The 25,810-nt window shown below is 46.8% G+C and overlaps 5 protein-coding genes across 6 annotated transcripts; 1 reads left to right on the forward strand and 4 right to left on the reverse strand.

Annotated features, from left to right (window-relative positions):
* Positions 1-184: 184 nt before the first annotated feature.
* Positions 185-880, reverse strand: J3458_021377 (uncharacterized protein; the record flags this gene model as incomplete). Its single annotated transcript, XM_007816848.2, has 1 exon — positions 185-880. The coding sequence occupies one exon, from the start codon at positions 878-880 to the stop codon at positions 185-187; it is 696 nt and encodes a 231-aa protein (XP_007815039.1).
* A 2,345-nt stretch (positions 881-3,225) lies between these two features.
* J3458_021378 (uncharacterized protein) lies at positions 3,226-4,622 on the reverse strand (the record flags this gene model as incomplete). The annotated part of the gene is made up of 2 exons (XM_007816847.1): positions 3,226-4,306; positions 4,366-4,622. The coding sequence occupies 2 exons, from the start codon at positions 4,620-4,622 to the stop codon at positions 3,226-3,228; spliced, it is 1,338 nt and encodes a 445-aa protein (XP_007815038.1).
* An 885-nt stretch (positions 4,623-5,507) lies between these two features.
* J3458_021379 (uncharacterized protein) lies at positions 5,508-10,768 on the forward strand (the record flags this gene model as incomplete). Its single annotated transcript, XM_007816846.2, has 2 exons — positions 5,508-10,532; positions 10,592-10,768. The coding sequence occupies 2 exons, from the start codon at positions 5,508-5,510 to the stop codon at positions 10,652-10,654; spliced, it is 5,088 nt and encodes a 1,695-aa protein (XP_007815037.2). The 3' UTR covers positions 10,655-10,768.
* A 7,885-nt stretch (positions 10,769-18,653) lies between these two features.
* On the reverse strand, positions 18,654-19,832 carry J3458_021380 (uncharacterized protein; the record flags this gene model as incomplete). The annotated part of the gene is made up of 1 exon (XM_007816845.2): positions 18,654-19,832. Exon 1 carries the CDS (start codon positions 19,710-19,712, stop codon positions 18,654-18,656), a length of 1,059 nt encoding a protein of 352 aa, XP_007815036.2. The 5' UTR covers positions 19,713-19,832.
* Positions 19,833-21,310: 1,478 nt separating this feature from the next.
* Positions 21,311-23,937, reverse strand: J3458_021381 (uncharacterized protein). Of its 2 annotated transcripts, XM_066122579.1 has the most exons (3): positions 23,712-23,937; positions 22,321-23,656; positions 21,311-22,253 (listed from the first exon to the last, which is right to left on the reverse strand). In XM_066122579.1, the coding sequence occupies exons 1-3, from the start codon at positions 23,874-23,876 to the stop codon at positions 21,994-21,996; spliced, it is 1,761 nt and encodes a 586-aa protein (XP_065972337.1). In that variant the 5' UTR covers positions 23,877-23,937; the 3' UTR covers positions 21,311-21,993. The 2 variants fall into 2 exon arrangements, with proteins under 2 accessions (XP_065972337.1, XP_065972338.1); XM_066122580.1 differs by having other exon boundaries at positions 22,321-23,926.
* Positions 23,938-25,810: the final 1,873 nt, after the last annotated feature.

Raw genomic sequence — 25,810 nt, forward strand, 5'->3', positions numbered from 1 at the left:
ATGACGGCATCGTGAATGTTGTATTTGGCTCATGTCTATGAGAAGTTTCAAATATAGACAGTATGAAGAGAAATATTTACGTAAAGCTTGAGAAAAGAATAACCAGCAGGCTGCAGGAATGTAATGTATGCACATGATGGAATTGATCTTTCTGTTTTGAGAATAGTGCCATTTCAGCATGCATTTATGCGTGGCATTGGCTAGCAGCGAGAGTCCAGCCGGTCAGGCGGTTAGCAACATCAGTTGCATAGCACGGAGTGCTTCCCAGACCATTATTGAGGTTGTTGTAGTCAACGGAACCAGAGTTGTACATTCGTGCGGCAGCGTAGTAGGCGCGGTTACTGCTTCCAACGACACCCTTGGCCTTGCCCAAAGTCTGCTTCAAACCGTCTCCAGAGGAAGTACCGGCAACACCATCCCGAATCATCTGAACAATGGTACCACTAGGGCATGGGTTGACACCAGCACAGCTGCCTGGGCCATTATGCGATTGCATAAGGCCCGGGTTACGAACGCCGTTATTGGTGGTAGGAACTCGCACGCAGCCCTTGCTTTCTTGCATCATGACAGCAAGGATGAACCTTTTATCAACGCCTGTAGAGCCGGAGACGTGATTAATGGCATTCTTGATGTCGTTAATCTCGGCACCAGAATTGTCGGCACCCCATCCATTCCATCCGCATGACTTCTGCATCAGAGGCACGTTGGCGTTCCATAGCGAGTCAAAGCTGCCCCAGGAACCCTGAGATGGCCAGTTGGCACCGCTGTCTTGGTAGAACACGTATCGATCTGCAACGGCGAATTCGTCCACAGTCTGTGTCGGAAGGGCGGTCGACAGGGCAGCCAAGGCCAGGACAGAAACAGGAGTGAGGGAAAGCATTGTAAAGATGAAGGTGAAGGTAATCTGAAGTAATATAGAACTGTTGTCCTAGGTGTTGAGGATTTAAACTTTCAATAAAGGGGATGAGGCTGCTTGCCGTGATTGCTGTGAGCTGGAGATATAAGTCAAGAATATGATGGTCTCTACAGTTTTTATATTCATCTCTCAGATACTACAAGTAGCTGCCCTCATACTTGATTGAACCAGAATGGCCTTGTAATCCGCACACGATTGGGTTGGTTTTCTATGATCCTTCGTGTCGGAATGTGTTTCAAGGCGTCTAAGCCCACCCAAAGGATCCGACCCGACTGCCTTTCAGGATGGCATGATGCGCTTTACAAGTCTTCTGTAGTTGTGAAAATGTCATCTGGCCAAACTTGAATGAATCCTATGGCGTTTTGGTAAAAATCCTACGGTGTTGCTTGAGGTAGCTGTTAGCACCATTTTGGCAGGTGCCTAAGCTTACAAAAATCCTAGCGACGTTGAAGCTGGGGTTGAAGGACGTCCAATTGATGGAATCTATAACTAATCCATGTTTGTTCCTGCATTGGTACAACCTCCCAAGACTTGTCACTGGTTGTTGGTCAGCTAGCGTCCTTGACGGTCGACATGGGCATCCTAAAGGATTGCCCCAGGACAACGTTCCATTTCCAATTGTTCGACATTGGTCATTTGACGTTGGCTAGTGTCTGCTGCCCAGCGCCGTCTCAGGGACGAAAGACCGTTCCATACAACATGGGAGTTTCCGACCGACCGAGTCGCTACAGAGTAAATGATGGCTGCGAGCGGTCGCATCACAAACCACGCCGAAATCGACCACATCAGGCAGTGCAGGCCGCGAAAATTGGCATTAGAAGATACAATGCGACTTAATTACATATTCCACAAGGCACTGTCGTGAATCACACTTTGTTTTGTTTTGCCCGCCAGTTAAGCTAGCTGTTATGGTTATGATTGAATTTCCATGGACGAATCAAACTCCCCCCCCATTCAATGTTTAGATTAGCGAGTTCCTGCATACTTGCTTTCAGCGCTTCTGGCACTGCTATCCCAGCTGTGTGTGGCTGCTAAAGGAGCCAGCGGATCAACTGGATCAGTACATGTAGTGGGAGGGAAGCCAGGTTCTGCAACGTGACACCAAAGCATGGTCTTTTACTAGAGTTTCGGTTCGGCTCGTTCTTCTTGACTCAATCATTGAGACCCAAGTTGCTGGAATAAATTACTGCCTCTCTTGACCAGCCTCCGGGTTGTCGCTACGGCTGTCCATGACCCTACCGCCGTCATTGTGCCACCAAGAGCAAGTAACTGGGCGTCGAGAGCGTCCAACGCGCAACGTTGTTCAGAGCCAATAAAACCCAAATTGGATTTCTCTTGTATCTAGCTGTACTCACAGTTTGTTCCGTTTCTAAAAGAGCCATCGATAAATGATGACTCGAAGATGCGGACACGAAGTGACCAAATTGGCAAATTTTTCTCCCTTGCGGTCGGCCGTATTCAATATTTAATACTAGAAGTACGGTACGCGTCAGGTCAACCGTGACCGGAAATATCTTAAATTATTACCCACAGCTCTCGCCCACTTCATGGACATCAAAGCGCTGGAGAAATTGACAATTATCAGCTGGTGTCAACGTCCGTGCCTCGAGAAATCTCCACTCTCATAACTCTAAAAGAGTTGACGCACGACCTTGGAAAATCAGGACAAATGGTCCAGACTCTGGGCATTGGTTGCCATCTCGCCACCTCGCGTGCTAGACAGGGATTTCTGTCTTGCTTGCCTTGCAGGGTCTGGGTAGTCCCGTTGATCTCCCTGCATAACTTGAATCAGTCTATCTGCCCTTGTCGTAGTTATTCGATGTAATGCGTTTGATTGGAAGGCCCAAGCTGACATTCCCTATACGGGACTCGGGTAGTGGTTCTTGCAAAGTTCGGAGACAAGAGAATATGTCGAAATTGAAATGCTTGCTATTTCATTTTCCTTTCTAGTTTCACTAACATTTCCTTTTTTTATTTTTTTTATTTTTCATTGTTTGGATTTCTAGTGTGAATTTGTCATGCATCAATTTGCAGCCGTTGAGTGAAACAAATGATTGGAATTCGAGACACAAATATGCAAAGTAACAGCAGATCAATCGGGAAGTTTAATTGCCACTAATAAGACATACCACTATAGACTAGACGGCGTAAAAAAAAGTTCCTAGCTATTACATTACTCGTATACGCCAGCGTTATATCGTAATTGTCAAGAAAACTAATCACAGTCATCTTCATCAATTTTAAAATGAGAAACTCCTTTCAACGGCTCTAGGTGTGGAGATTTCCTTTCCTGCCACATGAAACTGCCTTTACCGCTGGTTCAGTTTCATCTTCAGCCCCATCTTTAGCATATTCCACATCAATGCTTCCTTGGGGTCATTTCGCTTGCCCAATATTGAGCCAATATCTGTCGACTTTCCGGGGGCCTTTGTCGTGTTCCAATGGTCGACAATGTTCTGGATGAATGTGTTGTTGTTAAAAGTGTCGCCGAGGGCATCAATGATGTTGCCGCCCCCTCCGCCGATTATGCCACTCAATACATCGCTCAAAAGTGTAATGACGGATATTGAAGTGGTCAGGCGACGGCTTGCGAGAAGGTTTTCAATAAAGGTAATGTGAACGCCGTTCATGACGGTCTGGTTGCCAGTGACATTCAGGTCAATTTGACCTCTGTTGAGTGCGTTGCTCTGGCTGGCGAGGACGGGTCCAATATTTTTGATCAAGGTATCGAGATAAAGCTGCCCGTCAAAGTTCAGGGTGTTGTTGCCCACGTTTAGAAGCGCATCATATAATGTGATTTGACCGATCCTGATGTCGCCTGATAATATGTTGAAGGTCAAATTGCCGAAATTCAAGACCAATACACCGTGATTGGGAACGTTGATGGTGCCTTTGATGTTTTTGCCATTCTTGTCCGGGGGTAGCATGACCTTCAAATCCTTGATACCCAGGCCAGAGAGCTGTTGCAAGCCAGGCAACTGGACGGTCGTATCAAGACGTGTGTCCGTCTTCAGAGCGCCAAGGTAGATTGTGGGACTCCCACGAACAGATAAATCCACCTTGTCTTGGTCGAAGACATGGCCAAGCCAGCCCAGGAGCTCGCTTTGGTTGGTGATGGTTACAATTTGCTCCTTGATGGCGATTTTGGTATTGCCGTTGAGCTTTTGCCCGCCGACAGTAAGGTTGGCAAAAGGCGAATATGGCTTGATGTCTCTGTTGTATAAGTAAAGTGTCAAGTCTGTGATCCTTGCGGGCAGTGGTGTGTTGAGAGAGGTGTTGAGAGCTAGCTTCATTTCCGTGCCTGATACGACATCAAGTCGGCCGCTCAAGATTGGTAAACTTTGACCCTTGACAATAGCCTGTACGATGGCAGGAATGATGACTTTGAAACTGGGATATTGTGGTTAGTTTTGAGTCCAATCTCGGAGGGGAAATCTGATTGAGCATACAGAATCGGCAACAGAATGGCGAGGAATATAATGGAGGCTATGAGATACCACAGCCAGAATCTGCCACAATGCCGCCGTACTTTTTGACGCTTTGTTAGAGGAGGACCGGCCGCTTTCTCTGCAACGTTGCCCGTTGAGGATGCATTGTCGCTCTGCGCATCAACGCCGTTCTCTGCCTCTCCTCTGGCGCCTCTGGCTGTAGGCGGCGGCACTTCAGGCTCGCGATGCGATGTGTCTGGTGAGGTCATTTGCGCCATCTTTTCGAGACCAAGTCACGACACAAGATCATGGAGCCTGCGAGGAAGAAAACCTGGGGAAAGGCGAGATCAAAAGACCCAGATGCCAGACTACCGGACCAAGGCTACCGGGGGGAGGGTTGTCACGGACAGTCAAGTTAACGGTTGGAGAAAGAGATGACGTGCCAGTTGTTCATAATTCAGCCCGCAAACGCTTTTAACGGCTCCATCTGGGTAAGGCTTTTTGCTTCATTCACGCACTAAACAGGCACATGTCTCATAGATCAGCGCCTTTTGCCGAGCTACCCCTCATATTAAACCTTGAGAAAAGATTGACAAATTGACTCGAGTGTATTGCTCTCCACAGACGACCGGGTTTTCCGTGATGTGGAGAAGTGTTAGCTATTCCTGGAAATGATAGACCACTTTGCATGGGCCGCTGCGCTCAGGTCGTGACCAGGTCGCCATCTCCACTCGAATAGTTTGGTTCTCCAAGCCCGAAACAGAAATTGCTGCGAGTATAGTTCCATTGGCAATGGACCATGGCCGTGCGCGGCGGTACGAGCTGCAGAATACTAGAGTACTGGCAGGCTGGGGAAACTGGGGAAGTTGGGGAAAGTTGCGTCTACAAAACCTTCTAAAACAAGATACAAAAACTTGCCCGTTCTGATGGGCGGCGTTTCCCGAGGCTTTTCGCGAGTTGAGCTGGACCTCTTGGTACTCCTCATGTGAAAGAAAGCTCGCAGAGAAGACCATTGGAGAACCCATATTGGTACGTCTTCCCCAGACACTCTTGTCCTTGTTCTTCTTCTCATCGCCCTCCTTTGGCGTAATGCATCAAGTTGGGCTCACTGTTCCCTTTCAACGTCTACAGAACCCAACTCAAGGTAAAAGAGAGCCATCACGATGAGGTTCTCATCGCTCTTTGTGGCGGCTCTTGTCCCCCTCGGTGTCGTCGCCGAAGGCGTTTCTGGAACGTTGTCGCCGCAAGAACTAAATCTCGATGAGATTTTGGCAAAACACAACCTTGCATTAGTGCCTCGATCAGATCTCACAGAGGCCCTCACAGAACTCAATGGCCTGCTCAAGAAGAACCACGCCTTGCAACAACGAGCTGCATTGTTTCCCAGAGCAAACTCGACGGGTTCAGGATCCAGTTCTGGCTCCAGCTCTAGCGGCGCACAAGCTGCTGGCTTATTGGGAGGACTAGGAGACCTCAGCGGTCTCAGCGGTCTACTCGACATCGTCCCGGCCGTCAAGAACATTGCCGACTTACTCAAATCGATCGAGTCTCTGCTCACCCCGGAATTCCTCTCAGCACTTCATGATGCCATGATTTATCTAGCAGCGACGCTTAAGCCACCAGTTCCTAGCCAGGTCGGACAGCTTCTCAACAGTACCATACCTCTTGTGCAATTGCTCGGCAAGCTAGACCTTGAAAAGCTGGTTGGACAAATTGGCGATATTGATCTCGGCAGTCTTGTCAAATCGATTCTGGGACTTTTGACCGAGAAGAACATCGGAAACATCGGTACCTTGTTGACCAACGGCGCTTCTCTACTCACACCATCCTTTGTCAACCAGACACAGTCTCTTGTTGGCGAGGTGTCTCCCTTGCTAGATGCCCTGAAGGGTATTGATCTCAAGGGTGTTCTTGAACAACTGTCTCCGCTATTGACGTCTGATTCGATCAAGAAGGTCGTCTCGCTGGTGGATAGTGCTGGAACACTTCTGAACAACCAGACGACCTCGGACCTCAATGACATCCTCAAGTTTGCCCACAACTTTATCCCATATCTGAGCGCCATCAATCCCACAGAAATCTTGAAAGCGGTTGCTCCCTTGCTGGATAACTTGCCCGCTATTGTGAATGGCGCCGTCTCCCTGTTGAGCAATGAGACTGTGTCAGAGATCAAGACAGTGCTGGATGGAGCCAGCCCACTTATTGAGTCTTTGTCCAAGGCCGACTTGAAGAGTCTCATTGATCAGCTCGGCCCAATTCTCAAGGAGCTCGGAGGCCTTGACCTTGCCGGTCTCCTAAAGTCATTACAGCCACTGCTAAGCGACGACAGCATAAAGGGAATTGTTGGCTTGCTTGGCAACGCAGAGGATCTATTAACAAAGGACTTTGTGAATAACACGCAATCGCTTGTTGCCGGTGCCGGGCCCTTGCTCGGCAGTCTAAAGGATGTCGATATCAAGAGCCTGGTCGACCAACTTAGCCCCATCCTCAAAGAAGTGGCCAAGCTTGATCTCGTCGGCCTATTCGACGCACTCAAGCCACTCCTCTCGAGCGACAGCGTCAAGGGAATTGCTGGTCTTCTTGACAATGCAGAACTGTTGTTGACAAAGGACTTTGTGAGCGACACCCAGTCGCTGATTGCTGGCGCTGGTCCATTGCTTGGAAGTCTAAAGGATGTTGACATCAAGAGCTTGGTGGATCAAATCAGCCCAATCCTGAAGGAGGTCGCCAAGCTAGACTTGGTTGGTCTCTTTGACGCACTCAAGCCGCTTCTCTCGAGCGATAGCGTCAAGGGTATTGTCGGTCTTCTCGATAACGCAGAACTACTACTTACGAAGAACTTTGTGAACGATACTCAGTCGCTAGTTGCTGGTGCTGGTCCACTTCTTGGCAGTCTAAAGGACGTGGATATCAAGAGCTTGGTGGACCAAATCAGTCCTATATTGAAGGAGGTCGCTAAACTAGACCTGGTTGGCCTCTTTGACTCCCTCAAACCTCTATTATCAAGTGATAGCGTGAAAGGCATCGTTGGTCTTCTCGAAAACGCTGAAAACCTTCTGTCATCGAAATTCGTTAATGAAACACAAAGCCTCGTCTACAGCGCCGGACCCCTCGTTGGTAGCCTCGGCAAGCTCGATCTCCAGAAATTAATCGACCAGATTGAACCACTCCTCAGTGAGCTGACTAAGCTTGATCTTGCTGGTCTGCTCAAGTCCTTGGAGCCGCTGCTTACGCCGGATAGCATCAAGGGCATTGTTGGCCTTCTCGGTAACGCCGAAACTCTTCTGTCATCCAAGTTTGTTAATGAAACGCAAAGCCTTGTTTATGGCGCCGGACCTCTCGTTGGCAGTCTCGGCAAGCTTGATCTTCAAAAATTAATCGACCAGATAGAACCGCTCCTTGGCGAGCTAACTAAGCTTGATCTTGCCGGTCTGCTGAAGTCCCTGGAGCCCCTGCTTACTCCGGATAGTATCAAGGGTGTCGTTGGACTATTGAGCAACGCAGAAGATCTCTTGACGTCTAAATTCGTCAACGAAACCCAGAGCTTAATCTCTAGCGCTGGCCCTCTTATTGGCAGTCTCGGCAAGCTCGATCTTCAGAAATTGATCGATCAAATTGAGCCTCTTCTCAACGAGCTAACTAAGCTTGACCTAGCAGGCCTTCTCAAATCATTGGAGCCGTTGCTTACTCCAGATAGTATCAAGGGCATTGTTGGACTGCTAGGCAATGCTGAGCTGTTATTGACGGGCAAATTCGTCAATGAAACCCAGAGCCTAATTTCTTCTGCTGGTCCCCTTATCGGAAGCCTTGGCAATTTAGATCTACAGAAGCTGATTGATCAAATCGAGCCTCTTCTCAACGAATTAACTAAACTTGACTTAGCCGGCCTTCTCAAATCGCTGGAGCCATTACTTAGCCCAGACAGCGTCAAGGGCATTGTCGGGTTACTAGGTAATGCTGAAAAGCTACTTACAGGCGAGTTCGTGGACGAGACGAAGAACCTCATTTCTTCTGCTGGCCCTCTTATTGGAAGCCTTGGAAAGCTTGACCTACAAAAGATAATCGATCAAATCGAACCTCTTCTAAATGAATTGACTAAGCTTGACCTAGCTGGCCTGCTCAAATCGCTAGAGCCACTACTTACTCCAGACAGTGTCAAGGGCATTGTCGGGTTACTGGGTAACGCTGAAAAGCTACTTACAGGCGAGTTCGTGGACGAGACGAAGAACCTCATTTCTTCTGCTGGCCCTCTTATTGGAAGCCTTGGAAAGCTTGACCTTCAGAAGTTAATCGATCAAATTGAGCCTCTTCTTAACGAATTGACCAAGCTTGACCTAGCTGGTCTCCTCAAAGCGCTCGAGCCGTTGCTCACTCCAGACAGTATCAAAGGAATCGTTGGCTTGCTTGGAAATGCAGAATTACTTCTAAATAGGAAGTTTGTGGAAGAGACTCAAAACCTGATCTCGAAAGCTGGCCCGTTGATCGACGCATTGGGCGAGTTGGATTTGCAGGACCTGCTTAAGCAACTAGCACCGATTTTGAACGCTTTGGGCCAGATCGACCTCCCCGGACTGTTCGAAGCTCTCAAGCCGTTATTGACTAAGCAGAGTGTTCAGGGCATTGTTGGATTGCTGGGTAATGCCGAGAAGCTCCTCACAGGGGAGTTTGTGGATGACACGCAAACTCTTATTAAAGGCGCAACACCATTAATCGCAGAGCTGAGCAAGCTCAACCTACAAGACTTGATTAAGCAGCTTGAGCCTCTGCTTAGTGCGCTCGGCCAAATCGACCTTGCGGGCTTGATGAAGGCCCTCAAGCCACTGTTGACTGAAAATAGCATCAACGGAATCGTCGGGCTGCTGGGTAATGCCGAGAAGCTGCTTACAGGCGAGTTTGTGGATGAGACCCAAAGTCTAATCAAGGGTGCCGCTCCCTTAATCGCCTCTTTGGGCAAGTTGAACCTGCAAGATTTGATCAACCAGCTTGAACCCCTCCTTGCCACGCTTAGCCAGATCGACCTTGCCGGCTTGCTGGATTCACTTAAGCCGCTCTTAACGAAAGACAGCATCAACGGAATCGCCGGGCTGCTAGGTAATGCCGAAAAGCTGCTTACAGGCGAGTTTGTGGATGAGACACAGACCCTAATCAAGAGTGCGACGCCATTAGTTTCCTCCTTGGGTAAACTAAACCTTCAAGACTTGATTAAGCAGCTTGAGCCTCTTCTAGCAACTCTTGGGCAGATCGACCTTGCCGGCTTATTGAATGCTCTGAAACCACTCTTAACTGAAGACAGTATCAAGGGAATAGTCGGGCTACTAGGCAATGCTGAAAAATTACTTACAGGCGAGTTCGTGGACGAAACACAGACTCTGATCAAGGGTGCGGCGCCACTGATTTCTTCCTTGGGCAAGCTGAATCTGCAAGACTTGATCAACCAGCTAGGACCTCTACTCAATACGCTTGGGAAGATAGACTTGGAAGGCATCTTGGAAGCTCTCAGCCCATTATTGACCAAGGAGAGTATTCAGGGTATTGTTGGCTTGGTTAGCAACGCCGAGGATCTGCTGACCGGAAAATTCGTTAACCAAACCCATACGCTTATTGATGGAGCTGTCCCTCTTGTGGGTGCCCTTGGCACGATCGACCTGCCTGGCCTCATTACCAAGTTGAAACCGTTACTGGACGCTCTTGGCGAGATTGATCTTGGCAAGCTTATCAAGCAGGTCACACCCATCCTCAATGCTCTGGGCGAGGTTGACCTGAAGGGCATCTTCGACACTCTTGCTCCGTTCCTCACACCCAAGACTGTACAAGGCCTCATTGGCCTCTTGGCCAACGCCGAAGCACTCTTGACCGGCCAATTCGTCAACGAAACGCAGACACTTATTCATGGAGCGGCACCACTCATCGCAGACTTGGAAGGCGCTGACATCTCAGGACTCTTGAAGCAAGTCAAACCTCTTCTCAACTCGCTCAGCAAGATTGACCTGGCCGGGCTGGTCGACGCTGTGAAGCCCATCCTAGACGCAGTCAAGAAGATCGACATCGAAGGCATTGTGGACACTGTCACTCCACTCATCACCCCCAAGAGCATCAAGGGTATCTTGGGCTTGCTTGGAAACGCAGAACAACTTCTGACCGAGACGTTTGTATCCCAAACAACCGAATTGATTGGCGATGCAACACCTGTAAGCAAATCCCCTCCTTCCCATTCATCTAGAACCACCCCACTAACTCGGACAAATAGCTTGTGGCTACAATTTCAGATTTTGTTAAAGCGATTTTCCAGTCATTAATGGGACAGAATTAAGCGTACGGGGTTCACAATTTCTGAGAGCGACCATAAATAAGCGGCTCTTTTAATGATACGTGATATTTATACATGAACATAATGAGGACATCATGACATTGCAGAAGGGAGTGGCATTTATTTAGAAGAAGCAATGAGTACATGTCGTATATATCTGAATACTAATGTTAGACTATATTCTCCGGGTGTATACGAAACCAGGAATTTGCTCTCTTTGAGTGATGTGCATACTATTTTGTATGCTTGCAGCTTATTTTGCAAAGGAAGTGTAGAAATTGTACAGAAATCACGGATTGTTTTTGTTCTTAAGTTCCAGTGGCCTGCCGTATCGTCTCCCATCGGCGCCCGCTTGCTTCGTGGGGACTCAAATGCAACTCTTCGCCAAAGTCTACAGGCTACATCCCGAGGATTGATTCCCCGAACGCCATTACTTAGTCTTTAAGAAAAATACTGAAATGTTCTGTGTCTGAATTATGGAGCCGATAGATAAGAGCTCGTAGGCTTTATGTTGTGGGAAATATTGTAATCTTGTCACATAAATCAGCTTCCTGGAACAGTAAGGACTCCTTGACGTTACCGGCCCATGGAGTAAAACCGCAGTAAGTGCTACCGTCCGCCGAATGGGACTGTACTGAGTTCGTTAAGTAATCTCTTTACTTGGTATCAATTACCTTGGTAACCTTTCCATGCCGCGTTTCACATTTTGTATTGCTCAAGTATCGATTCAGAGCTATATTTGGAGGCCAAGGGGAAAGATTTGATCTGTTTAGCGGATTTTGCCTGTAACTCTGCTTTGTCCCTTCTCCATGTTCGCCTGGGTTGTGATGCGACTCAGCCTCTGACACGGCTGTGCAGCAATTTGAAATGGGCTCTGTTTGGTCTAGTTTCGAAAAAGTCGTGGACACCGTATTGGAAAACAGGATTTGCGCTGTAATTGCTGCGCCGAAAGCTGTTTATTGGCTAAAGAATACTATGCATGGCCGCAAAGTCAGGGCCAGCTACATATTGGACACCTTTTTGACTTCTGTAAAGATCCATTTGTCTACTCATGTTCACCTTGTAAAGTTTAATATTGTCCCGCAAGTTCCTCAATGCGTTCAGATTTCCTTCATAAGCTAGTTGGCCTCGACGTTTACGGATACAGAAGGACCAACAGTAAGTACGGCAAATACACATTTAATCACATACATCTCTCCAAATGTTCAAAGGCTTCGACCCAAGGAGGAACTAATGTCCAAGAATGAGCATCACATACCCTAGCTTTACAGTCTGGATGCAGCTCAACTGCACCACCAGAATCCTTGCAAAGCAGCTGCTTCTCCGACGGCCAGTGCAGCTTAATGGACCGCATGTGTAGATCCACGGAATGACGCGAGTCCTTGTTCTGGTTCTGGCATAGAGAGTCTCGTAAAGCAGGCCACGGTAAGAAGTCAATACAAATAGGATGCAGATGTGTATTCTGCACTTCAGTTGGCGGCATTAGTATAGGCACGTCGTCGTACCAGTCCGGATTTGGATACAGGCACCACTAGTGAAATGAAGGATTTAGTAGTTTGAGGAGTTACACACTCAAGCTCAGTAATATAGCACGTCGAATGGGTAAGTTTGCGACAATAGTGGAGAGTCTTACCCGCAATAATCGGTAGACCAAGAAGTATAAGCCACAGAGAGTTTCCACGTTTTGAGCTCGGAACTGTCTTAAAGTAGTGCCAATGAAGATGGTGAGAGGGCTGTTGTTGGTAGAGTGTAAGGGCCTACATTGTTGGGTTGCGCGTAATAGACAATGCAAACAACGGGCTCTGTGATAGAGCCTTGTGAGACTCATACGACACAGTAAAGCTTTTCAGTTCCAGGCATTCTGACTGATCGCCATGTTGTAAGCCACATCGATAATCGACTACCCGTTGGCAACTAAGTGGGCTAGCCACTTAATAAAAATACATGACGTAACAGTGAAGATACGGAGCAAATGGTCAAGTATTAGGCCACACAGTCACTTACAGAGACAGGCGGGTCGTTCTCCGATGGGCTAGACTGCAGTTGCTCGTGACGTGAATACTGGTGAGAAAATTGGCTAATACTGGCTGCTGCAGCCTCGGGAAGCGCATGCTGGCACCTGGGGCCTGTCGTATCTGAACCAGAAGGTCACTTATACTGGCCCCAAGAAATGATACGTCTCCTTAATTTTCTCGACCGCGTTTTACTTTCAGCACGGTTCGATCTGTGTTTGAGTTCATCCGCTTGCCGTTTCTGTGCCAGCTGTGCATCAGTTCAAGACCGCTTTGCAGAAGGCTCAGCGGCTTTGGCTGGAGGCAGGGCAACGGGGCAATCGGAGAAGCACACAATTCGCCAACATGGATTAGCAAGGGAATTGTGGTCCGCCGCGTGGCTGGGTGACAATTCGCCTTGAAGAGGAGAAGCAGCATAAGTGGATGCAATGGACGGAGTAGACCGTGGTTATCATGGCCAACCCGAGGACACGAAAAGCAGCCGGGGTGGCGACTACGAGTTTGCATGGAGGGCTGCAGTCAACTATATTCCGCGAGGAAATACGGGGTAATCCTACCAGACCCTTGCTTTTTGAAATCATGCGGGGTAATGCGGGGGAAGAAACATCTCCAAATATGCCCATGACCGAATGCAAATCTGTCCAGGCTTCCCGGGGAACGGACAGACGGCGCAACTTTTGTAGTTGGAGTTCCTTTCCTCTTCAACCACTCGCGAGCCCATGTTGACTCCACATCAACAAGGTGACAGCATGGCTGCCGGATGTAATGCGGTCAAGACGAGGAGATCTCGGCCAGCCCAACGCGCGGTTAGCTAACTCGTGACTATCCATGATGTGAAGCTAAGAAGCCGCGGCCCCGATTAGATCGTGTCTTACAAATAACGTACAGTAAAGATAGCAGCATAACTAGCATGATATGCGACAGAGATGATATGAGTCTTTCGTCTCTCTTCCCCGGAGCAACGGTTCAGGATGCACAATGCACATGACCAAAAGTTGACTGCCGGCTCTGGTACGCAGTTTGTCGTTTACTACTCGGCATATGACCAGATCGCAACGCATGCTCGTATAGCTTATCCAGTGTGACCAGCCGTACCTAAAATTAAGGCTCTTGGCGACGTTGCCTTCCCAGTGGCTATCCAGTCACCGAACCCAACGGCAAACAAAGCCACCCTGGAATGGGGCACTAACTCGACGCGTGACAACTTTGCCGCTAGCTGAAAGCCAGTTCCTAGAAGATGAGAAAGATCAAAAATTGCCACAGCACGTTGTGGGCGCCACGCTGCAACTTGAAGCCCACCCAACGCAGGGACTCAAACTCTATGCTCCGCATCTACTACAAGCAGCCCAACCTCTCTCTCCACAGCCGGCCGACTGTTATGGACACTACCCTGCGTTGACATGGGGGTGACATGGTGGGAAGCGATTGGCCACTCCCGGGCCTCCCGCATAGCATGGTGTTGATGATCTCGACATGCCTGCTTGTAAACCAATCATCATGAGTGGCGAGTACTGTATATCGGGCAAAGATGCCATCTTGAAAAATTGGTGAGCCCGGACCTCAAGGTCCATTACAATGATCCTATGCCGTCAACTCCATTTCGCTACGCCTGCCTGTTTTGGGAAGCCGTCATACTCACATACCTACCAATCAAGAGGCGTTCTATTGGCTCCGGAGTCGTCAGCTAGACAAGGTTGACTTGATATTTGCCTCGGCAAGGAGTGCTGATCACAAGCTACCACAGTTTGCGACATTGCTGCGTGATGCCGTCCTCCTTGCAATTTAAGGACGTTTAAGGCGTTCGCATACACTTAATGTTATTATTATTTCCAAAGAACTGTGTAAATTCAGCTAAAATCACACTTATTAATTAACTTATTTAGAAAAAAAAAAGGGGGGGGGGGGGGGGGGGGCTAAATGGAGGGCATCTAGTAACACTGTATTTTGGCCGTACCTAGGCCAGGGAACCGTAACTAACCACACAAGACACCATAAGTACACGCATCGCGATGCGTTAGACACACTAGCCGATTGGTGATTCATTACAGCGCTAAAAAGCACACCTATGTCGCAAAGAATTACGTAGAACTAAATTATATTAGTAATCGTATATTTTTTGACACGTAGCCAAGTGGCTTTGGCATTTATCTCTAGTTACAATATATCCATTATTAAAGTAGGAATGCATTTTCAAGGTAAATCCATGCATTAAATTATCGAGCGCCCCTATTTAAAAGAGATAATATGTATTTTTGCGCATAAAGACTAGGAACTCAAAGGTATAGCTCTGCGAGGTCTCTACTGCGTGATCTAGAAATAAAAACTCCTCTCAAGTTAACACAAATAGAATCGTTTTAGGGTAGCCTTGGTTGTACGAAATACAGTATTAGTATAAATTCTCATCTTGAAGGGGCTTATTTTTAAGAGGGTATTACTGGTATTGCTTCTTGGAAATAGTCATAACTAATATAATGGATAAATCTATTTTCTTGAATTTGAGTTCTATTGAACGTTAGCTTTCAGTTGAAACCACTTGATATTAGAGTAATTACTTACAATACAGCATTCGCCTCCTCTTAATACGAATTCGTAGATCGAGGTGGCGGATTATTCTCATCTTGTCTGTCTGAATCGTGTCTGACTTGAAAGTCGTTACATCGATATGCCGAGGAATCTTCAGTAACGAATGTGCGGTTTTATTCAAGGGCCTTCGTGTTCACGCTGAATCTCGTGGTATACCCTAGCGCTATTATTGTCAGACAATTTAAATTCAAGCACTAACTTATTTGAACGGGGATATAAGCTTTTCAATCCCTGGTGACTTTTCCCGCGGCCCAAGCATCCGACTCTTCGTCTTATAGTTCTGGAAACGACTCACTATCGGCTGAGGCATAAAAGATCGATCAGAAGTCGCTTTTCAGAGAAGCCATAGTTGCCGGAAATCCCGTCTGACCAGCTCTCAAGGACGACAAGGCTTCTGCCAATTATTACGCCTCTTCAAGTTACAGCGCGAGCTCCCATACGGGACGAACCGTCGGTTAACTAATCAACTTGCAACAAAGGCGCGCCCCTTTGAATTAGTAGGCACGTCATAAACTAACTATAAGCGGTGCTCTAAAGACTCTCGAGAAGAAAAACCAGATGCATCAGTCGTTGAACAAGCAGCATCCGCAGGCCATACAGCGCGCTGGTTAGAGATCAGCCGGCTGATTGATGAATTTGAATTGTAGGCTGTTAGTTGACAAATTGTAGGGGTCAGACTATCCTAAGTGAGAGAGCTCTCGCCTGGACACCTTTTTTGTGAAGTCATCGTAGTTTACTTACAGGCTTAGGGATAAAATCCCTGGACTTACGAAGGGAATTTGGCAACGTTAAACTCCCTATATTTATACTGCGTTAGCTGTGGAACTTCGCGAGCTGTATAAAGACTAACTAAATCACGCGAAGAGCTTGCATCTAGCCCTTGATTTTCCATTGACCAGTCTAGCAGAAGATACTTTCGTCGTTGCGTCGAATGGCTCCTACAAGATACATGTCAGCTAAAGCTATCCAATGTGGCATTTCTCAAAGTGATATGCACGAAGATTTTTACTATGATTACCATCCCGCCGAGGGTTGGGATTATGCCAAAGAGATTCGTAATACCAAGTATGCTTGCAAACTTCAAGAATTGCCATGGCGGTGGTCATGGACTTGAAGACCTGAAGATGGATATCGAGATGCGTAATAGTGTATATTAGAAGCTTATAGCTTGTGGTTATGAGGACTAATCAATAGTAATAGGTAGGGGTAGTATAACCCCTTCTCCATGTTGGAGAGGATACCAAATTGAGAGCCTCCTCATGACTTGGATGAGCTGATATGCATGAGTGAGGCTACATTTAAGACTTTCTGTAAACGTCTTTTAAGCCCATGGTAATGTCAGCCTACGTCGAGTAAACATTGAATGGGTGCAATTGCATTTTATAGACGAACCAAACTTTTCCCGTAGCTGGCTGGCGTTAAACAACTCACAGTTGCGGGTCGAAAATCATGGTAAATATTAAAATTCATTCCAGATTTACCGTACAAATCCTACAGTCTTCTCGGATAGGCTCGAAGCGGGAGGCGTCTATCAACTATTTGCTATTGTCTGATGGTGGATTGATCTCAGACATGGCTTCTCCGCTTGCATGCCGTCCACGATTTATCCTATAACTGGTGAAGATGCAAATCTTGACTCTGCAACCGTTAGGCGTCTGAGTCACTTGACTCGGCCTGTCTTTTTACATCTCCATCTCTCATAGGTTATGTTTGAAACTTCAGTAGACGAAATCCTTGGTGAACTGTCACGTATTTACGTCTGAACAAATGAGGAGCAGGGCAATCAACACCCGCCGCCTAGGAAGCACCGGAGACTCCTGAACTACGGAAAAGACCTCGTCTGTTTTAATCATTCCTAGATGAAAGGCTTCTTCACACCTAAGTTGACAGCTCTTACCGGACAACATAGCCGGACTCCTATGTTGTCGAGGGCCTACGCCTATACGCCCAGCGGGGACAGGAATCCTTTCAGTTTGAAAAGGGCGATGAATAGGGGTGCTACATCAAATTAATACGGGTGCTGCGCTCTTGCAGCTTCCTATTGGTCCACAGAAGACCGTTGGGGGTGCAAATAGTACGCACCAAATTCTGTCGCGTCGTCCACATACCACATGCAACGAGTACTGACAGCCCGGGCTCATTGCCCGGCCTCATTGACACAGCACACCTTGTTTCGAGGCAACTGATACTTGGGTAACTTCTCGATAGATATTTGGGCACCCCATGGTACATAGCAATGCCAGCCATTTCCCTATTTGATGATTTGCTATATCGGGTGCGCCGGTTAACTTATGTAGCTTTTCAACTAATAGAAAGCTGTCAAAAGTGTCAACTTAACACCAGTATAGAACGCAGGTCCCAAAGTTTTCATTAAACTGTGACAGTTCAACTCATAAGGATATCATGTCTCAGGGTTCCTTGCTTTTAGCGGATAGTATTTCATGATTAAAAAGAAGTTCCAAAAACTTGAGGCGGCTGCGAGAAAGATGTCAAAGATATATTTCGCTGGCCCCACCACGCCAACTGAATTCATAAACAAGAAATGATGTATGTCGAAAGGTGTATGCAGAGTGCCTTCGGGACGTTCGAATCAGTCCAGGAACAGGAGTTGTGCGTAAAGTTGCTAGCAAAAAGGACTGTACCAGCGCCTTGATTTACTTGCAGCAAAATATATCCCAGGTCTAGAGCCGCAGTCCTTTTGAGTGTGCAGCTTAGTCCACCCCTCAGGGAGACAATGTGAAACCAGCTGCTGCACCTAAATAGCTGAAAGAGGAGATGTCATTCTACAAGGGTTTGGGAACGATACTACGTATTCCGAATAGGGGAACCGTCACGACTTGGCTTCGAATACTACTGTCGGATAAAACAGCCTCTGTTAGTTGAGACACGCAAGGGCTGTTGTCCACTCGAGTGGCAAGTGGTAACGGTAGTCGTAGGGTAAAAGCAGGGCATATTGAAGGTAGCGAATACTCTGAGTCTCTAGTGTGTAGAGCAAAAGCAAACATAGTAATAACAACGGGTGTAATGAATAAGAGTAAGTTAACATCAATTCCCATAACGTGACAGTTTTGTCCCATATGCGATATGGAGGAATAACGCCATTTTTTGCTAAACGGGCGCAATAAGAAGTCCTGACGGGAAAATTTGTGGAAGGAAGGGAATTACACAAATGACAATGAATACCAAAGAACTAGGCATCGAAATGACCACTTACGGCTCGTACTTTTCCTTATCCGCATACTTCTACTCGCTGTTGTAGTAGTTGATGTAATAGCTATGAAATGCCAACAGCAACCATTAGATCCGTCTCCAGCTACTTGTCGAATCACAAGTGATTTTGCTACTCTCTACTCATAGTAGTCATAATATTCGTATATAAACGGTTTAAAATATCTAGATATGCGACTTTATACATTAACCATTCCATGGTAGTCAACGCCTGGTGCGCCGTCAGTCTTTGTTGACCACGCAATGTTCGATTTGACACTGTCATTAAATGCCGTCGCCAGTTTCTGTGCAATTTCCGTGGAGATGGTGAGCTTGGGAACAGAATTTGGTCGCAGGATTTGAGTCATGATCTGCGCCCATTTCCAAGGCTCGTCAGTACCGCCAGGGGCACTGTTGAAATACTCCCAGCCCATTACGCCTCCAATCTGACCGTATGTACTCCTCAACGATATGACAGTCGCATTGAGCTGTTCATACGGGATGTATCCATAACCACCTTCAGGGGAGGTAAGCTGTCCAGCAACAACCCGAGAGGCGCTGAAACCGCTTGATACGATCCCGTTGTAGTCGGTCGTGCGTGACATAGTGCCAAAGCCGCTGTAGAACTGACCATTGTAAAAATTGATATTGGAACCTTTGCGTGAGTCAAGAAGCTTGTAGTCGAAGCCACTGAGGTTTCCCCCGCCTGAAAGAGCAGAGGCCACCGGTGCCAATGTAATAATAAAGTTGGGCCCAAAGTCGGACTGAAGTTTGTCAACCAAGCGCTCAATGCCAGCCTGGCTCATGGGCTGTTCAACGTCAATATCCAAGCCTTGCAGCTTGAACTTTCTGATTACATCACGCAGCTGGCCGTAATACTTGTTGAACGTGGCCTTGTCGCCGTCCAAGGTGCCTGAGCCGAATGAACCGGGGGCCGCGCCGCCAACCATTCCCATAATCTTGACGCCAGCATTCTTCATAACTGCAGTTTCATTCCACAGCGTGTAGAACATGGGGTTGCTAGGAGGATAGTCGTTCAAATGGATCTGACCATTTTCGTTTACGTGTAATGAGCAAACAATGAGGTGTGTAAGCGCAATGCCTTTTTCGTTGATCAATGGTAGCATTGAGATGGGCCTTCCACTAGAGTCATGTGTGGTTTGAAAGTAGACGACGAGTCGAGGGAGTTCATCAACCGCTCGAACGACTTGATGAATGGGGGATGCAAGAGACACGGCGGCTAGAGCCGCGATCAACATGACTTCAACAACATGTTTGCGATAGATCAAAGGTCCCGCTTGTATAGCAACGATCTATAACACGGGTTATATGTATTGAAATGTCAAAATGACATTAGAAAAGGACAAACGCGGCCTCCCTTTCTCGGCCGACATTTACCGTGGGCAGGACAATGAAATTCCCTGGTCGAGTTCCAGGGACCGCGCAAGGTTTTATCCCTTTTTGCTGCCATGACGTCCTGCAAATGTCTCGGGTTCCATCATTCCTGCATCAACAGATGTGAAGAGGCGTCTCCACGTCGCCCTTGTCAAGTGATGCGGGAGGTCATCAGAACTGTGCATGGACTAGGAGCCCAAAGCCCGACTGACTGTGCCTTAAACAAGCAGGTAAGGGAAGTTCACAGACGTGCGGGGGAAAATTGGCACTTTGACTTGCAACCACAAAAACGCAGTAGTCACATCGGGCCCGATTAGGCGGAAACTAGCTGTCGAGCACGACCGGCGATGATCGGCGTTTTGCTGGTGGTGAGACACCAGTAAGTCACGCTAAATTTGGACTATATTTCGGATGACAGAATTCATGACAACTAATCATGCGTTCTTTCAGTCATGCGGCGAAAACATGGCTCATCATGTGTCCCTGTTCACGCAAGGCAACGTAGTAGCAAAAGACATTATCGTCCATGTATGACCCTGCAACCCAATTAGAACACAGTCGCTGATAATGAAGTTGTTCATTGTGAAGCAATGCCTTTGAGCAGTTGCAACCTGCCGAAATATGACTAGTGTCGGCATCTAACGTTGGTGTTGGTGTTGGTGCATGGTCTCGTGCGCGTCGCCAAGGGGCGGGAGACGTCTTATTGCAGCAGGAGTTTAAAAGTCGATGCGTATCTGCTTGAGCCTAGAACAACCAGAACAGCCGCTGCAGGTAGATAGACCACCAGTGCCTGCACCAGTGATGTTGCAACCCATCAACTCGAGATGATTGCATGTCATCCCTCTACACAGGCCATCTATTTCCACCACTCCTGCGGCAGGCCGAAAACAGCGACCTTCTTTCTTGACAGCATGGTCCCGCTCGACATTTTGACAATGGCATCAGTTGCAGTATCGCACGGCATATGAGTGTGTGCTATTGGCAAGGTACCAGCGTTGAACTTGCTTCATTCGGCGTAGTTGACGTTGATGCCGCGCATCTCATCTGCCCGTCGCTGATTTTGGCAATGACTTGCCACGTCGCCGCTTCGTCCAAGTCGCCACGGTGTATTCAATATTCAACGCTCCCGGTCGAAAAACCCGCCCAGGCGACGCCGCTCACGGCGTCTACGGGTCCTATCGGTTTTGGATAGCTTGCCAAACGGATGCGAAGAAGTTCGGGAAAACTTCATCAATCATGGCTACCAAGCGCCTCGGCTGTCTCGGCTATGGTGATGGTATTGGCGGGAGCTACAGCATGCTCGTCTCATGATGCATCTTGGGCGAGTCAACATGTCAACGGTTGACTAATGGACACAGTCTGCTTTTCTCGGCCGATTTGACAAGTGCAGACCGCATCATCTTGTCTGCCAGTTAGTTAAGGATGCAGCTCCCCACCGACCGAGGCATACCATTAATAATCTCTTTATTCCACACCCAAAGTACATGGGGCAGTCTGACCAGTTAGTTGACAAAACTTGGCCACCAGACAAACACAGTCTAACGATTTCCAGAGTCCAAGAAACGCAGCAACCCTCTTGTTGTCGGCCCGCCTTGACGCCCATGTGCGGTGAGGGCGCAAGTCTCCGATGCGATGCGACATAGAGCAATGTCTGGCACTTCCTGGCCCGCCAGAAGGTCAAGTACCAGTTGAATGCATTCAATGTCAAGTCTAGTGGTATTTGCCCTCGGCTGCTCCCTTGAAAATGACTGCATCAAAACCCCACAGTGGAAGCGGCGCTGCAGCCTTTGGTGGCAATCCCTCTCTGTCTACTTGAGACAACGGCATACATGTTCTATCTTGTAGCAACGCTCCCCATTAACTAAAGGAAGAGGACGTGGTCAATCTTCACTTGGACCAATGCTTGCGAAGCACGAGGATGGGTGAAAGCACATACTTGAAACGACTTTGGCCAAACTCCAAGACCAGTTTGGTCAATTGTACCAAGGATGTATCATGTGCGAGAGGTACCTAGGTAGTTAGTCGACAGGTACCCTCACAGTTCAGCTGTGGCTGACTAGAGTGTATTGACGGGTTATAAGAAGGATAGCCCGACCCTTCCGTCCGATGCGCCCTCAAAACCCCCTTTCCATGACCAAAACGATATTAGCAGTCTAGCACCACCTTACAGTCTACCACAGCAGTCTGTCCATCCAACACTTTTGCAACAGCTTGCTCAAGTATTGACTCAAGATCATCCGCCTTGCTCGCCCTGAACGGGTGGATGTTGCCACTTCCCGCGGCAGCCGCAATGCCTGCGTAATCTGGTGAAGGGGAAAAGGAAATGTTGATGTCCTCGTTTGTCGCCGTTGCCGTCTCTCCGTCGGGGTGAACCAACACGTAGGATTTTCGTGGCGCATTCCAGCCTACGTTTCTGCTATTAGCCTGGGGGCTTGTTCACTCTTGAGTCTTGACAAACAGGCTGAAGCTTACCATCATTGTTCAGAACGATAGTCAATACTGGAATACTATATCGCTTAGATATCCAGTATACACTTCCCGGCATTGAGAAGAGATATGTGCCGTCCCCAACTATTTGACACACAAATTTACCCTTTCCGGTTCCGCCAGCTTGAGAGTCAGTTGCTAATTTGATCCCCAATGCACCGCCCCCGGACCAGCCCAGCCCACCACCACCGCAATTGATCCATGATCCTGGCACCGCGGGCTGGATGTTGTCATGAATAAAGGTCGTGTTTGTCACGGCTTCTACGGCCCATATTGTCTCATCTGGACAAACCCGACGGAGAACACTGCTCAAGTAACCTGTGCCGAAACTACCGCTGGCAAAGGGCCTGGCTGCATGAGCTATTTTCGACAGAAACTTGGAGTGTGAAGCATTCCGTAATTCTTCAGTCGCCGCAGTGTCCCTTTCAGCGAGTACTCTAGCTGCCTGGCCTCCCGTAAGCTCCCGAAGGATCTGTTCCAGTGCGATTAGGGCATCCGCTCGATACCGTGCCTGAGACGGGATGTAGAAGAGCGGCATTTGTTGCTTGAGGGGGTCAACATCAATGTGGAATATCGTTGCGTCTTTTTTCGGGCGACATCTCGTCGGGATCCAGGGCACGTCACAATCCAAGACCACGATCACATCTGCTTCTTCAATGGCTCCGTGCGCCCCTATTCTCATGCCGAGCCACGCCGGATGGTTGGCAGGAAAACACATGTCGCTGCCAGATGCATCTAATATCCGGAGAGCCTTGACAACGTCTGCCAACTGAACCAAGACGGCCGGTATTTGCAGGTTGCGGCCGGAATATCCTGTCATAACGAGCGGTCTTTCGGCCCGGGCCAGGGCCTCGGCTATCCTGTCTGCGCTCCTCTGAGACAGGCCGCCCAACTCCACGGGATCCCACTGATCCTGCTGGATTTCGTACGGCTCGAGGTCGGCTTCCAGGACTTCTCGTGTTGCGCAAAGGTATACCGGGCCTTGGGGGCCACTTGTAGCAAACTGAAGAGCACGGTTGACCATTTGCTTGATGTTCGCCCCCGTCTTGATCTCTGCCGCGTATCGGCAATACTGTCCAAGGATAGCCTTCTGATCAGGAATATCTTGAAGCCAATGAATGAATTCTGTCCGAGAACCACGCAGCTCGCCCTCTAAGGTGCAAGGCGACATGCCCGCAAAAACGAGGACTGGAGCGCGACCTACAGATGCATTATGAACGGCCACGCCCAGAGCCTGCGTGCCAACATCCACATGCACGATTACGCATTGTGGCTTTCCTGTAACCCGTGCAAATCCATCCGCCATTGACATTGCCACCATCTAGAAATTCGTGTCAGTTTCTCAAGCCCCGTCATCCAGAGAAAACAGGGTATACCTCGCTCGGGCAAGTGACGATACGCGGAAAGCAATCGCCCTTCTCCCTTTGACCCTTGAGCATTGCTTCGATGATACTCGGGTGATCTGAACCCAAGTTGACGAAGCAGTGCGTTACCCCGGCCCCGCAAAGGGCATCGAAGAAAGCAAACGATGCCGTGTACATGATGGGCTGACGGTGGGGAATTCACGCGACGAGAATCAAGGGTAAATGGCCAGTAAAAGACCATCGATATGCCAGAATGAAGGAATTACAATGCGAGTTTTCCGGGATTCTTGTCGTATTTCTATTACTGGCTCTACGACCTACTTGTCAGGTCAATTGCTCTCTTCTTCTCCACCAGCACATCAGCCGGTCTTGGTAGCCGAGTGTGATTTAGGGCCAGGGTTGTGAGCTCCCGTTCTTGTTAGGCTAAAGACGGCTCGGAGCCAGAGTTTCCCCTCTTCGCCCCGTTTTCTAATGCTCAAGAGCTCCGATGTTGAGTCGGAACTTGCGGGATTGTTTTCCGAGCCGGCACTCATGGCTGATCTGGAGATGGAATTAATTGCGAACGAGCCGTAACCTTCATATCTACAGAGTAAATTGGAACCTTGGGTGCCAATCGCCAAGGTTGGGTTTCGCGTCTTCTGGCAAAGCAAGCCTGTCGTCTCTGGGCCCGGCAGCTCTTTTGCTGTTCGCCCTCCACGTGAGTACAAACATGACAAAAGCGGCAAATATTCCAACCCGCATTAGCTGTCAATTGCTCGGGGCGCTCATCCATTCTGCTCGGGGCACTTACACCTTAGCACGCTTTAATTTTTGTGCGATTAACTCTATTTTTTAATCTTATATTTTAATATAAATATATTATAATCTTACTCTCTATTAAGAAGCTTTAGGGAAAATTAATAAAATTTATTAATAAAATTATAATTATATATTTATTAAGGTATTTTTGTTTTTTTTAATTTAAATAGTAATATACCCTATAGGTTTTATACAAGTATATTTAATAATACTATGTACTAGCTATAGTAGGCTAGAGAACTGTAATATACTACGTAATATATTATAAACGCGTTATAATTTTATAATACGCTAAATACTAGTAAAATTAATACGTTATTACTATACGCTATTAAAAGCTATCTTATAAATTTAATAGCTTTAACTATTAATTAAATAAAAGTGAATTTAACATATTAAAAACTTAAACTTAATTATAATTTATACTAGTAACTAGAGCATTAATTATAGTGTAGTTTTATAGTTTTGTAGTTTTTATAGTTTCAAATATCAAAAATTATATTAAATCTAATAAAATACTTATAAGATTATAAGTTTTACAGATAAATAGTATAAATCTTATACTATAAGCTAACATAAAAAAGTGGGTCTTTGTAAGCTCTTATAAGCCTAGAACTATAAAAACTATAAAATGTAGTTTTTATAGTATAGTATAGTATAGTGTATTTTTAGAAAATTATATAATCTAGTTTTTAAGCTTATAATAAGCTAAAAGAACCCACTTTTTTATGTGAGCTAATTGGTTATAATATTAGCTAACTTATATATTTATTATTATAATTTAAGTATTTTATTAGATTTATTATTAATTATTTAAGCTTTTTGAAAATTGAAAATGTAGTTTTCTTGTTAATGCTCTGCTAGTAACTTACTTTAAAATCTTCAAATAATTATATTATTATTATTAAAGAGCTTGCTAGAAAAGGTATATAATAAAAGATAAATAAACGAGTGTATTTAAGCTTATTCTTTTAAACGATTTAAACGGGAATTTTACCTTTATATATAATAAAAATATTTAAAAATATTAGATATTTAGTTTCCTAATACTTAACTATATTTAGTTAGTCTAGTAAGGTTATTTTAATTGTATTTTAGCTAGTAATAGCGTGTAACCCTTTTATAATACGAAAGATACCCTTTCGTAACCTTTATAATAGACCTGTATTAGGTGCTAGCAGAGTATTAAAAGCAGAGATTTAAAAGTAGTATAGTTTTTTAGTTTTTAGTGAATTTTAGTGTAATATAATATAGTATAATTTTATTATATTTTATTACATTTTAAAAATTAATGTAATATATAATATTAATTA

Source organism: Metarhizium acridum (assembly GCF_019434415.1).
Source record: "Metarhizium acridum strain ARSEF 324 chromosome Unknown scaffold_579, whole genome shotgun sequence".
Classification (NCBI taxonomy): Eukaryota; Fungi; Ascomycota; class Sordariomycetes; order Hypocreales; family Clavicipitaceae; genus Metarhizium; species Metarhizium acridum.